Raw genomic sequence first — 15,186 nt, 5'->3', positions numbered from 1 at the left:
AGTAGCACTCATCGCAGCAGTTAATAGTCCATCAGACCAGCATAATATGAGCGTAGGAATACAACAAATAACGAAAGATGTGGCCATTCTGATTGGCCAGAAATGAACATCTGCTGCTCAGAGAAGAGGAATTTGCTTACAGTGCAATTATTGAGGAATAGCCGGGCATTAATTGTGCAAATCAAATTTTCCCAGCAGATCAGAGTACAAAGAAATGAATGCAAATGAAAAATAAGGGTCAGCTTGATGGGCTTTTCAGCAATCGGGTTAAGACAATTCTTTCAGTATAATTATACATAATGTGCTCTGGCTATAACAATTTAATTAAGTGGATCTACACTGTGAAAGAAAAAAAATAAGTGTGCTGGTTGACTGGAGCACTCTTACGGAAAGTGATAACATGATACCATTAGGAAACTCAACAAGACAATCTACATCCATGCATTAAGAGAAGCAGAAGTCGGAACATCTGTTTCCCACTATTGAATTCATGAAAGGGGCTTCTCTGTGCAGGGAATAAGTGAATAAACAACAGTGGGACAAGGTTATCTCTGACGTTTAACAAAATGTTGAAATGTCACGAAAATGAAATAAGGTGAGAAGGAAATAATGACTGCACTGAAGGTGTGCTAAGAGTTAGCTGGGATTCAGCTGGGCAGACGAAGCCCAGACATACATGAACAAGCAAAACCTCTATCCATCACTCTTCTAAAAGCGTAATATAAGAATGATTAATTGAGGAACAGCATACAGTATTTGTTCAAAATGGACTGCAAGGTGGCATGAAATCGTTTTGGAGACATATGGAACAAAGCAGAGTTCCCAAGACACAAAGCTGAAATCCTGTTCCTTTAGCCAGAGGGGAAGAAGAGAAAAAGAAAAAAATTGAAACGTGACAGTCAAAAGAGGTGCTATTAAGTGCTTAAAAGTTCCAGCAACAACTATCTGAATTAATGAAAAAGAGTTTTTACTTAGGTAGGAAGACTTCCTTTCTCTCTCTCTCTCTCTCTCTCTCTCTCTGTCTCTCTCTCTCTTTCTTTTCCACAATCAAGAGTCTTGGAAAGGGAGTAATAATAATAAAAGAGAAATGGACCCCGGCAGTGACTTGCTGCCAAGGGCTGAAATACAATATCTCAGCATTTCAAGGGTAAATCAGTGTCAACTGCCTTTGCCGTCCCTCTGAAAAAAAGTAAGTATTTAACTTCCGTTCAGGCTGCGCGGACTGCTGAAATATAGGAAATCGGCTTCTGAGGAGGGAAGGAAAAAAAAAAAAAAAAAGAAGAAAGAAAAAAAAAAGAAAAAAGAAGCCAAAAAGGCGGCTTTCCCCGAGAGAGGAGCCCGGGCGGAGCGGACAGGAGCATGAGGAGCGGCGGGAGGCTGCTGCCGGGCTGCGCAGGTCGGGGCACGGGGAGGCTGCCGGGGGGCTCCGGGGGCTGGGGGGAGCCGTGCCTGCCCCGCGGGGTCTCTGCCCCGGCTCCGGTACCCCGGGGCCGCTCCGGGAGCTTGCCCCCTGCCTCCGCGGTTAGAGAAAGGGGAGCGCCGCGGGAAGGTGAGCTGCGGCAGCGAGGGAGGGAAGGAAGGAGAACGGCGGCTGCTGCTGCTGCTGCTGCAGCCGCCTTCCCCACGGCCAGCCGGGGGATTTGGGGTCCTCCCCTCCCGCTCTCGGGGCTCCCAGGCTTGGCAAGTGGCTCGGGGGCGCGGCGGGGGCCGCCCGAAACCCCGCGGCCGGGGCTCGCTGCCGGGGCCGCCCCCGGGCACCCCGCGGCGGCCGCGCTTGGTCCTGCCTCCGAGGGGCAGAGCCGGGAGCGGCGCCGATGGCCAAGGCATTAGCTCAGCCGCGCCGCCGAGGGGCCCCGCCGAGGAACGATCGCAGCCCAGCGCCGAGCCGGGCTCTGCGGCGGGTGAGCGGGGGCGAGGGGTCGGGTTCCCCACGGGCTCTGGCGCTCCTGGGGCGGGGACGGGGGAGCACGTCCGGCACGGTGGCAGAGCTTTGGGGAAGCGCGTGGGAAGGGCTGCGGGAGCCGGCTGTGCCCCCCGCTACCCTCGGGCTCCGGGGTCAGCTCTCGGGGCGACCCCAAAGCCTTGCCGGGAGGATGCTGCGGCAGCGGTGCGCCCCGCTGAGCCCCGGGGGCACAGGGGCCGGCTCCCGGGGCACCGGGGAGGATGCGCCGCGGGCTCCCCGTGCAGCTCCTGCACGCCTCTGACGTGACTTGGAAATGAAAACCAACCAACCGAGTGTCTGTCCTGCGGTGCCACGCGTGTTAACTCCCGAACGGTTGCTTCCCCGCGGGGTAGGTGCCATGCCAGGTGTCGTGGGTTGGTGACAGTTTTGTGGTGTGCATTGCGATTTAATAGGAAAGGAGCCTGAATTGATATCATGAGGTTCGATAGGCCACAGGATCGCCAGTGGAGTGCGGTACCCTGGTTGGAACCACAGCCAACCCAAACCTTGAAGGAAGTGAAGTGAGGAAGACTCAGTGCTGTCCCCAAGCCTGCAGCTCTCACTGACTCACTTGGTCCCTTTATTTTTCTTTTTGCCCACGGTCTAATTTCAAGTGGCACGCTTACTGCCTGAAGTACCTTTCTGACTCCACTTGAAACCTCTCGGTGGAAGCCTCACACTAATTTCAGGACAGAACAGGGAAATGGAACTTCATAATTAAATGCAGTGCAGATGAGCATTGGCTTGTAACGCTGCATAGCGCGCCTGCAGCAAGAGATGCACTTCCACCCCTTGTGAGATGTGCTTATGCCAGGTGTGTGCGTATGTGCCTGTCTGGAAATACTTCCTTTTCTAGCTGAGATCTCAGGTGGAGATAGAAACTTCTTTTGTACTAATTTTTAATGGCTATTTTGCTTAGATAAGCAGAAAAACATCTGGTAAGAGCCAGGCAAAGAGAAGTCAACTTGAAAGTTTTTGGACTGTGTTAGGAACCAGCTTGGTTTCCAGAAGTTGTAATTTTATGAGCAGGGAGATATTGAACATTCCTCAGGTTTTGTTTTGGTTTATGTGAGAAGGACTTGTTGCTTTCCTTTTGGAAGAGGAGACGTTATCAAGGCAACAAAATTGTTTCTACCAGGCATAGTCCTGGAAATGTCTAGGCTTTCAATGATTAGCTCAGATTTTTGTGTGGTTAACTTCGTTTTGGTCTGGCCTCGGACCAAGGGCCTTACAGGTCTAAAGTATCAGCACGCTGCTTCTGCCAGGTTCTGCATCCTCCACTCTGAGCGCCGTGCACATTTATAGTGAGTATATTCATAAAGGAAAGGACAAAGGCTTCTTGTGATTAAAGTTTACTTTATCAGTGTAGATCACATTTTGATGTAAGCCCTTAAAAATTCTAATTGATTAATGAGTTTCAGATGGTGGTTCCCCTCTTGTGCCCCTCCCCCCGAACACTTACAGTATGCTCCAAGTCAATCTGGGAAAGCTCCAGAAACCTTGGGCTAAATTGGTTGTGGTATAGTTTATAAGGATAATAAAATAACTAGAAAAATTGAATTTCCTTTTAAAAATACGCTTGCTGCATCTGTGAGCCTATGTTTTATCTTCTTGTTTATGGTACTGAGAAAACTAAGATTGCATATATACAGATTTAAGATGGTGCAGATAAAAACGACCTGTTGTGCCTTACAGAAGGGAAGGCTCTGCACTAGCTTTTGAAGAGGAGCTGTGAGAGGTAGTGGCAGAATCATAACTATATAAGTGACTGTGTTTGGTTTTACACATGCAGAATGGCAGAAGGAAAAAGATGACAGTTTTGTGCTAAGCAGAAAACTGCAGGTGACAAAAATCACATCGACCAGTGAGTGATGGGTCTCTGCTTGTATTCCTATGGCTTCTTTTAGTCTGTTTCAAGTAGGGGAGCTTTCACAACTTGACTTTAAAGTTATACCCATCTAGCAGATCTTACCATTAAGAAGCTCCCTGACACCAAAAACATCAATTACAGAAGTTGTTAGTTACCCTGGGGCTTTCTAAGGGAGGCATTCACATCTTCCCCGCACACCCCCAGCTTCTGCATGCACGAGTGTGTGCACACATATATGTATGGTTGAGAATGTGGAAAAAACAAAAAGCAGTCTTTAGTTTGTGGATTTATATTACTCTTTCCAAATCTGTCAACACCAAGGTAGGAAGACAAAGAGCAGTGAGCGTCCTTATGCTTAGGCATGCTGTGTGTGCAAGTGGCACTTGCTGCTGTGACAGGGGCGACTGCAAGTACAGATCCCACTTTGTGAGCAGCATCACTTCTGCTCGCACAAAAGTGTGTGTTGTTGCTGCAACTGTATTTATGAACATGGAATCTTTTATTTAAGCTTCATTTTGCACCCAGCTTACAGTAAGCGACTGCTTCACAAAGTCCACTTAAACTCTAGTACAGTTTCAAAAGTTCTGTTCTTTTCCATCTGCTTGAGGTGATTAGGACTAGCAGGGAGATCCAGCAGAGACCCTTGCCAGATACTCATGAGCTCTGTTCTGGCTTTTGATCCTCTGTCTCCTCTCTTTCCAGGATGGCTGCTTTCCAATAGCATTACCTTCTCTCTAAGACAGCAGGAGATTGTCTGCAGTTATAGCCGATACCCCTCTGTCAAAGCCAATGCGCAGTCTAGTGTTCAAGTTCCAGTTCCTTCAGAGAAAACTATTGCTGCTCTCGTCTAAGCTGCTGTCTGCTATCGCTACCACTGACAGTGAAGCTATTGCACAGTTGCGTGTGCATGGTATTTTCTCTTCTATGACTAGATAACTAACATGCTTCCTCCTACCATAGTGGGGGAAACATCATTTCACAAGCTTAAAGCCTTAGTATTTATTTCTGTGAAAGGTTGAGGAAATTGCCTTGGACACTGGGTTCCAAGCCTGAGTTATGCCATCTTCTGTCCCAGCTTTGTAGAGTGAGTAGGCCACTGAACTGGCATGTGCACAGATTTTCAGTCCTGGGTAACTCTGCTCTGGCTGCCAGCTGAAAGGAGCCAGTCCATTGCCCTGCCTGCTGGGCAGGAGGGCCCGAACACATCTCTGTTGCACAGTCAGGCAACAGGTCTGTGATGCAACTTAGATCAAGCTGGTGTGGTACAAAGGGGGCATCATACAGGACCTTTGCATAAGAGATGATCTGATAGATCTCAACACAGTTCTGTATTTACTTTATGATTTTTTCCTTCCCATACCATTTTAACATCTTTTTATTATTTTCTAACTGAATACAAAGAAAAATGCTTGTTTTGCTAGATATTTGGTCTCTATACTAGTTCTTAAAACAAATGTAAAGAGGAAGTGACTCAGAAAGACTTTATCCCTGACCCGGCAGGACTGTATCATGCAGCAAGTAAAAAGGAGTGGTTCAATCCTCCTTTTGTTTATTGAGACCTAAATGCATGTGTCGTAATTAGGAACAAGGTTGAAGCAACAATGAAACCCATATAACAGAGAGCGCTGCAGAGCCAGCAGGTTCTCTGTATAAACCATTATGTATATGTGCTAGGTGGATAGTTGGGAGTAACAAGTTACTGATTTGCCTGATGAATTCACAGGCTGGAGCACGTGTATTTATATGTGCATATATATGCATACACCTACACTCGTACACACGTCTTACAATATAGAGTAAACAATCTTTTCATTCTGATAATGCTCCAGTTTGTTAGAAGAGTAGCGTCATGAAAACTTTCTCATAAAGGAAGGTGGTTGGAATCAGAAATGGAATTGAATCCAGGGATATGCAACTGTGGGTGCTTAATTGTTTAATCCAGAAAGTAAGACTGGCTACACAGTTTTTGACTCCTGTGTGTTTTAAATACAGAGTGCATTATTCTTGAATCTTTTCGTTCTACCAGTTAACCCCAATAAAAGCCAGTGGAATTACAGAAGATTACTTGTTTGATTCTCTTTGCTTTCATCTGATGATCACTAACAACAATCAGCAGGTAGTGTAAGTTACATTGCTGGCAAAACACTGGCAGAGAGCTACAATAAACAGAAAACTAAATGTACTACTGTAAAGCAAAATAAAAACTTCACTGTTTGGTAGAAGCAAGCAAAGAGAAATATAACCTTTTAGTGTGTTGAATCTGTTACAAGACACTGGGTGTACTGTAAACTATCCCACATTGAATTCTTCAGCTAGACAATAGGCCTGAGAATTTGAGATGTTTTCCTCTTATTGACAGAGGTTGGAAAAAAAAAAAAGGAAAAAGAAAGAAAAACGCTGTGCTACATAAATGTGACCTGTAACAAAACAGATTGAAAAGTAGTTTAAGACCTTTCCTACTATGCCTTCAGAATAGGAGGAAGAAATTGCTTTTTGGGGAGCAAAGCATTTAGAGGTAAGTTTTAAAAATACTTAGGCATATCTCATGTCAGCTTCAACAGTTCATAGAGAATTATAACATATAAAATGAAATATTTGACATGTTTGTGTTGGCTAGTTTGAAAGAGCTGTATACATGACGATTTGATGTTGCTGTTAGAAAGTAGTGAGATTAGGAAAAACAATATTTTTTAGCTACTTTGTTCATACCTTGTGTCTGCCAAAAGAAAAGGATAAAATAGTTGTTGGAGCCAAAGCGGATTGCCTCCTCAGCTGTAGCTGTGTATCCTTGAATGCTACTGTTTACCTCTGTGGCAAGTTACGTAATCTCTCTTACCGATATCGCCAATGCTATATTATCATGACAGTTTTTGCTGTCTCACCAAAAAGTAAATATCTTAATATGTCTTAAGGTGGTGAGATGATGGTAATAGAATCATAGAATGCTTTGGGTTGCAAGGGACCTAAAAGACCACCTGGTTCCAACCCCCTGCCATGGGCAGGGACACTTCCCACAAGCCCAGGTTGCCCAAAGCCTCATCCAGCCTGGCCTTGAACACCTCCAGGGATGGGGCAGCCACAGCTTCTCTGGGCAGCCTGTGCCAGTGCCTCACTGCTCTGAGAGTGAAGAATTTCTTTGTAACATCTAAACTAAGCTTACTGATAAAGAGTCTCTCCCCATCTTTCTTGTAGGCCCCTTTTAAGTACTGGAATGTTGCTGTAAGGTCTCCCCAGAATGTTTTCTTCTCTGGGCTGAATTGTAGGTACATCACTGATGGAGTGTAGGTGCTTCAGTACTGAAATATTGTGGAGGCTTGAGTTAAACTTAGAGGTTCAGTAGCAGTCAGTGTTTGCATAAAGAATATTTAGGAGTTTTTAGCTTCTGTCACAGTTTGATTGCTGTACCACAGCTGTCTCTTGTAGAATTTGTGACAGGAGCTACAGGTGCTACAGGAGTAATTGTGCTCTGTTCCTTGAAGGCTGATTTTTATTTTAAAAATCCAAGGTAGGACTTTCTTGCTTTGATTCTAACAAGGAAGTATTTTACTGAGGTGTAGTGCAGGCTTGCACAGAAGTGGCAGCAGTGGGAAAGTAGTGGGGAAGAAGAAGAAATCTTCCTCTCAGACACGATGTTAAACTTACAAAGGGATAAAGTTGGATTCTACATGGTTCATCTGCAATTCTTCAGGGTTCTTTCCAGTGGAGAGTTTTCATCAGTATTGACTTTCTCCTTCTCCTGTCTGAACTTTGTATATCAGCTCTGCAAATTAACCCATACCATTTCAGTAACTATGGTTAATTCAGGGCTATTATTTCAAGCAGACCTAATCCCAGTGTAGAGATGCCCAAATCATTCACAGTTTACAGGTTTCTTGTCTTTCTTCATCTTTCCAACTTGTCCAGTTCTGTGAACCTGTGTCCTGTTAAAACCACCTTAAACTCAGAGCACAGTTCTTGTTCTGGATCTTAGCTCTTCTTGCTAGTGAGGTTATGACCAGACTCAAACACCTATTCATCCTCCAAAGTTAGAGCTCTTTATTCTCCCATTTTCCTTCCTGCACTGAGGCCCAAGTTTCCTGAATTTCATTCAGCCTGGTTGCTGAGTTTTGTAAGAGAAGAGGCAGGTCATTATGAAGCATATTTCAAGATTTTAGACGTGAACTTAAATAACATCTCAGATCTGTCAATTCTCTGTTCCGCATTTCCCCAGAGAACAAATTGAAGCATAAACAGACTGCAGCGCTTGTTTCACAGACTGACAGGGAAACCCAAATCATCTCTGTGTAGCTGGTCCAGGAGACTTCACTCCCTTTTTTCTGTTCTTTAAACAAAGAAAAAATAACAACAATTACAAAAAAGGGCAACTTTTCCACTTTAGAGTTAGTCCTGCCTCATTGGTGGAAGCCAAATGCAGCGTTCAGGCTGTCTGTCAGGCATATTGTAATGGTGGTTATCAATTAACTCCACATTTCACATACAAGGTTTTAGGAGTGAAAATGTAGGTGCAGCCTTCCTGAGATGAAAGGACAGGATTTTGTCTCCCTGGTTTTCCTGTTAGCACAGCCCAGCTCAGGGTGTGTGCCATCCCTTAGGGTCCCATGAAATGTCTGCGGGCGTCCTTGAAATATTAAAGAAGATCATAGTGTAGGTTGGAAGGGACTTCCAAGGGTCCAACCCTCTCCTCAAAGTCTATATGAATCTTTAAATTATTTCTAGTGAAGACATGCAAAGCGTAGTTGTTTCCTTTAGAACAATGGTACTTCTTATTCCTGGATATATGTTTTTCAATATATTTATCAAAAGAAATAAATTGCAGGACTTTGTTTCCTAAATTTTCAGCTACGTTATTGGTGTTAAACTGGGAAATTGATGAAAAAGGTGCATTTTTCCTATGCTTTGTGTATTGTATATGAAACATTTTTATTTTTTTTTAATTATTTTAACTGGTACAACTTCCAAGACAATTATAGAGAATAAACTAGTTTCAATTTTGCTTCTCACCTCATCAGTGGAGTTGATAGAATCCAGAAATCACACACAAATTATTTTAAAACTACTTTTTTTTTTTTTTTTTTTTTTTTCCTGCAAAGAAAGTAACAAGTATTTCTCCCTGATTTTTCCCACGTAGTCTTTGAAGGCAAGGTGATGTTAGTTTTCCATCTTGCTTCCATTTCCATCTGTCCAAAGAGAAACAGTGATTTGAAGCATCAATCGTGTGGTTCCAAGTGACTTCAAACAGCTTTAAATACACTGTCATTATAACTCTGAAGCTGTTCGCATCATTTAGTCAGAAGGAATCCTTTTGTGAGTGACATTCCTGATAACTTTTTGCACAGCCAACTGCCTAATTCTTTATTTTTTTTTTCCCTTGATCAAAATAAACAGGTATAACTTGAATGTAATCAACCAGAAAAACACAAGTCCAAGCTGATGTTTGTAACAAGTCACTTTACAGAACAAAGCTGTGCTTTGTTTACGTATTTTAGTCTATCTTAAAATGCTTTGCTTCCAAAGGAATTTTGATACTTAAGGATTTTTCTTGTTAGAAAAATATCAAATATAATGATAATTCAGAAATGTGTTTTTGTATGAGGGAATAAAAGCTTTATTGCCGTCTCTATCCCACCCCCCTCCCCACCTCCCAGCTGAAAACCATCTCATTTCAGTGAGAGGCACAGTCATAGTGAAAGCTGTGTCCAACTATTTCAAGGGCAACTAAAGTTTCAGGGTTTAGGGTGGGAATCGAGGTGCTCTCAACGAGAGCTAAGCAGATGCTTTTGTGAACAAGAAGTCTAGTTACCCAGGGTATGGTTTAAAAATGCTGGAGTATTTTAATGTAAATGTTAAAATATCCCAAACAGCTTTTCATGTATTTGGAAATGCAGGTTACAGCACAGTTTAATGGAAATGCAATTACTTTTTACATTCAGTAAACATTTTCCTTTTGGCAAAGAATTTATTTTAAGTATTCTTGCTATTCCAGACCACAGTGGAATAGTATAACAAATTGGACTTCTTTTTTTTTTTAAGGTCACTATTACCTCTTACCTGACTTGAAAGGTATGCAATGGACAGAAAGAAACAGTGTTCGCAATGCTTCATAAGCTGAAGTCAGCTGCCACATATAACCACAGTTAGCATGGGTCACCTGGGACAATAGGCAAAGAACAATTCCTTAGGACTTTTACCCCCTAGCCCATTAATAATCTTTCTCTCTCATTCGACCTCCGTAAGGCCTTGTTGGTGTGACCAGGTTTTCAGTAGGCTACTGCCTGCCAGGCAAGAAAGCAACCCAGTCATTGCTTCAAGCATTAGGGCTCAGTTCTGATTTTCTTTTCAGGAAAAAAAATAAAAATAAAATAACCTTCTTTCTTAGCACACGAAGGCCACAGATGGGAGAATTAGTCCTTCAGGAACAGGGATATAGGTCCAATGGGCCTAACGTCCCTGGCCGCTGCAGGAGTCTGAACACTTGACTAATATTTAACACATGACGTATTGTCTTACCTGAAACGAAAGTTTCCAGAAGTTGTCACTGAAGCAGAGGAGTCTTTGTGTAAAAGGTGGAAGTGGGAAGCGTGGGTGATCAGTGCTAGCTGTCGTGCTGCTTTCTGAAGAAATGATGTTATTCAGTAAATCCACGTGGTGTTTTTTCTTTGGTTATTCTAAAGCTGCAGAATACGTGGATCCCACCTGGTAACTGCATTTGTTAATTGTTAGTAAGTTTGCTGCGGTAGTGTAACTCAGTTGTTCACATGTTTTTCTTGGGTCTGGTCCAACAATCTTTGAAGCTTTCCATTTGTTTTGAATGGATATTGGATCAGGCACCGTAGTGAGTTGCTAGCTTTGTGTGAAATGTTTATTTTCATTTGATTTTAATCATTCCTTGCAGAATATTTGGTCTTGTGATGGCAACATGTGTAGCTTGGTGAGTACAAATGAAGTAGATGTTTATCTATGCTATTTATTCAGTGGCAATATGAGCCATTAACAAAACAAAACTTCACCTGAAGTGTTCATGTGTTAGATCCCCATCTGTTTGTCTGACATCTGATTTCTTACATAGTTAACATTGTCGTCTACTACAACTCTAAAACGAGAACCTGTCCAAGTTTATTTGGTGTAATGGAGTGTATTTTCTTTTTTGTTTTCTTCTTGACAATCCAACAGGTACAACAAGTGGATAAGCAATGTGCACTGCTCTGAGCCCGAAGGCACGTGGGCCTGGCCTCTCTGATATGCATCAATACAGTCAGTGGCTTGCCAGTAGACATGAGGCCAACTTGTTGCCGATGAAAGAGGATTTGGCCCTGTGGCTCACAAACCTGCTAGGTAAGATACAGTAAGAGTAATGTAATCACTGGGCAGTAAGAGAACTCTATACACTCTTAGTTGAAAATGCAGATCTTCAGATGTCTTTGCATTTCAGAAATAAAGGTGGTTTTGATTAGCTAGCTACCTTCACCTAGTACAATTGTTAGCATGGTCAGAAAAGCTAATAAGTAGTTTGCCTCCACAGTAGCATGATTGAACTCCTATTCCCTCCATGTTCTTCCTCAAATTTCCCTTTCAATTTTATTTTGCATGTGCTTTCTCCGTTAATACTATTAAGCTGGACCGTGCTACTTACTACCATCAAGTGTATCTTATAATTTTACAGGGAGGCCTACTACAAACTATGGGTGTACTGGATGTCTTGAATGGAAGAACCTGTTAAATAGTTGTTTGCTGAGCAAGCAGTCTAGTGATTGATAATTGCTGCCCAGTGCAATGTGTGCGAAATCTTCCAGAAGCTTGTGTTCAGAGGCCTTATCCCAGGTTATGGCTGGGACCTAGAGTTACTGGTTCTGGCTCTACTTCCTGCTGTGTGAAGCAGAGACATATTGCTCGTGAATATACAAGCAATATACCAGGGAAATAGCTGATTTTTGTAATAAATTCCTCATCCTCAATATGACACTAAGACAAACATAGCAACAGTTCCTCCTCTTGTTCAAAACACAGGCGATGCTATTTTAGATGAGGTGTTTAGTGAAAATCTTGCGCATCGTATTTTGGAGGAAAATTTGGATGTGCATTTTTAAATTTGGGATTTTCTGTGTGAGTCTCCTCTGGTGAGAACATAGGCAATGTGTTGTCTTGGCAGCTGCTGTAGTTGTACCCTTTCAGTGATATCCTACCATAACAAAGTGCCTTTCCTCTGCATGTTCTACATTGCTGCAGTGCATCTTTTTTGAGAGGAAGGGCAATACTGCTATGCTCTGAGAAGTGTAGTAGAAAAAATAGGTGTCAATAGAATGTACTCCGGACCACAATATTTTGTAGATAGGTGATAACCATTTTAGAGCTGGAATAGTTATGAACTCAAAACTGTAAAACTGGCACTTTAAATTACATCTTAGTGTGGTACTTCCATTTAAATTAGTGAGTTTCAAATATTAAGTTGTCTAGGCAATGCCAGAGCAAAATTGAGAAATCCTGCTTTTTTGTTCCAATTACCACAAGACAGCAATCCGAAAGACTGCTTTTTGAATCAGAAGAAGCACGTTCCATCAAGGATTTAATGTATTGTTGAAATGTTTTAAACAATGAAGTTTTAGTGAGCCGTGCGAAAACAAATAGAAGTTTGTTAGCGGTTCCTAACAGAGCTTTCCCAGTGACAAGTTAAGGAATGAGGTCACTTTTTTTAGTAGGAAAGTAGCAACCAGCAGGAGGCTCTGAAATGCCAACTGTAATTAAAAATCTGATTTTTCATATGGACACCAAACTCTGCACTGTATAACGAAATGGGCTCAGCCTTCTTTTAATTAAGCAGCATACACAGTTCATTTGCTTAATGCATTCCCCCACACCTTCTCACATCCATTTTTTTTTTTCTCAGAGTTTGTTGTGAAGAAGTGAAGTTACAGTGATTTGTTCAAGTGCTTTGAATTACTATGTAGACATTGTTATTCAAATTAATAATTAAGTTAAAATTCACACTTAAGTGTAACTGAATTAAAGTAATTATATTCATGTAAATATATTCACCCAGAATTCAAATTTGGTTTAATTACTGTATGATTGTGGTTAACTTTCATGAGAGGAAGGACAAATGCACATATTGCTGTAGGATAAAATAGGTATGAGTTTACAGCATGCTGTTACCTTGTTGTAAATACTTTCTGTAGTCTCTCACTTCGCATTAACCAAAAAGATATGAAAATGTTTCTACTTTCTTTCTTTCTTCTATTTATTTATTTTTTAAATACTGGGGGCACGAGACCAACCCATTTTGCATTCATGGTCAGTAGATTTTTCATGTGTTTGGATGTGTAGATACCACAGAACTGTTAATGTTCTGTATATCCATACCCTAGTTTGCTATATGCTTTAACTTGTGTTGTCTACTTCTAAGTATCTTTACGTCCATTTATTTAAATGTCAGCTGCCTGGTTTACGTTATTGTGAAAATTAGTATGTACTTAAATTAATTTCTGTCATGTTTGTTCACATTTTGTTTCATATATATTTTGTTCATTTGTACTATGGATCAACAAGAACAAATAATCTTTTCAAATAAATGTAGATTTTCTCAAAAATAATAGAAAGGAATTTAGTAAGGAAAGGAATTTAGGGCTGAACCTCTTGGATGTAGTTTGATCAACTGATGGCATTTTTGGCATTCTGTAGAGCAGCAAATATGTCCTACGCAGTGTTAGTGGCACTTAATTTTTCACCAGCAAGGCCTCGTGTGGGTTCAAAATTGCAAACTGGAGAAGATTAAAAGAATATTGAACTTTATAATATGAATTACAGCTTCTGTTATTAGATATAAATTAGGCATCACTACTAGAATTTGACCTTATATGAGGGGAAAAAATGGAAGACTGGGATACATGATGCATCTGAAAAATAGCTTTCTAAGAATTCTAACCCCGAGACATTAGACATTTTACTGTAGTTTAGCATGGAGATTGTTTTCAGGTAGTATCTAGTATATTTGCACACATCTTGCTATTTATTTTTGGATTCACATCAGAGAAACTCAGAGCTTTTGAGAGAACAGCATGTCATTACGGCTACATTGCTGAATAGATTTTAGCCGCCTGCATTCCAGGGACTAGGAGAGGGACATCTCAGATGAAATCCATGTTTCCGATGCGATTGACTCATGTGATGTTTTACATCATAGCCTTTGCAAAACGGGGCACCTCAGTGTTGCAGCAGGCATGGGATTACATGCTGGATGTTCTATGGATGTTCTGTCTCTTAGCATCACTTCTCTCTGCTGAGCTCTGGTGGCTCAGCTGAGAGATTTTTGCAGTGGCAAAGTTGAGGAGATGTATTGTCTTGGAAGGCACGATCATCTCCTTAGCCTTGTCCTTACTGTGTATAGAGCCAAAGAAGCACAGTGCTTTCACTGCTGATGAACTCTGAATTGGATAGATAATGCATGTTTAGTCGAATCCTCTTGCAGACACTGAGACCTGTTTCACCTTGCGCAAGCTTCGCATGGGAATTACAGCTGCTGAGCCACACTCATCTTCCAGGGAAGGCACAATGACAGTTTGAAGGCAACTGGGGTTTGCTGTCCTCTGTACTCTCCAATACTGTCTCATTTTATCTTAGGTGTCTGAAGAGGGAAAAGGCTTGCCACCAGAAGGAGCAGGCCTCGTGATGAGTTGGTAGTTTAGGACAGATAAAAAGTGCAAATTTCCCCGTTTCCCCTTTGGTTATTGTGTAAAGCCCTGATCTTTTTTCCTGTTCCTGGGGCCTGTTTAACAGATGCAGGGGATTCCAATACCATAGTTTATTCCATCCCGCTTCATTTAGAACATGGAACTACAAAACAGGCCTTTAAGATGTTCTCTGGTTATGGGAACATGTCTGGGCTTCAGTGCTGAGACCCCTTCCTATCAGAACTTCTGGGCTTCAGAAACTCATAGGTAAGGACCTACAGAATGTAAGACAATGAGGAAGTGGACTTGTAGAAGTTACATGTTGTACAAAGCATGTAAAAGTTGCTTGCCTGGATGCAGAAACGGCGTAGACCTGGAGAAAAAAAATAGAGATGTGAGGAAGGTAGGAGAGCAGGTAGGAGGCATTGAGTTGAGATCATGTTTGGAATTTAAAGCTGCATGGAAGGAGGCATAAAGTCTGGGCGATAAAGGGTTGGAAGTCTTCTGTGAGAAAATGGTATTTCTTAGATTCCGAGTTTTAAGCAAAACCTCCTTCAGCTCAGTTATCTTACTGTCTAAGAGGATTTTGTAACAGTACTTTTATTTTCAACATCTGTGTGTTCAGCTCAAGCCAGTAGGAAATACAGGTAAAAAATAAATATCTCTGAATATCAAGATATTCATGGTACTGATACTTGTAGTGTTTTTGCTGG

The 15,186-nt window shown here is 41.9% G+C and overlaps 1 protein-coding gene across 6 annotated transcripts in view; it reads left to right on the top strand.

Annotated features, from left to right (window-relative positions):
* The first annotated feature begins 1,108 nt into the window (after positions 1 to 1,108).
* Positions 1,109 to 15,186, top strand: part of GAS2 (growth arrest specific 2) — a 92,584-nt gene continuing 78,506 nt past the window's right edge. The window contains exons 1-2 of one of the 6 annotated variants that reach the window (XM_035329097.1): positions 1,109 to 1,189; positions 10,983 to 11,144. In XM_035329097.1, the coding sequence (XP_035184988.1) occupies positions 11,003 to 11,144 (142 nt within the window). In that variant the 5' untranslated portion in view covers positions 1,109 to 1,189; positions 10,983 to 11,002. Of the gene's footprint in view, positions 1,190 to 1,221; positions 1,397 to 1,421; positions 1,550 to 1,749; positions 1,902 to 2,017; positions 2,292 to 6,308; positions 6,328 to 10,982; positions 11,145 to 15,186 lie in introns of those variants that run through there. The other 5 variants (XM_035329094.1, XM_035329095.1, XM_035329092.1 and 2 more) reach the window with 5 other exon arrangements.

Source organism: Oxyura jamaicensis, chromosome 5 (assembly GCF_011077185.1).
Source record: "Oxyura jamaicensis isolate SHBP4307 breed ruddy duck chromosome 5, BPBGC_Ojam_1.0, whole genome shotgun sequence".
Lineage (NCBI taxonomy): Eukaryota > Metazoa > Chordata > Aves > Anseriformes > Anatidae > Oxyura > Oxyura jamaicensis.
The sequence above is the reverse complement of the archived record's forward strand: the minus strand, read 5'-3'. Positions and strand labels throughout refer to the sequence as shown.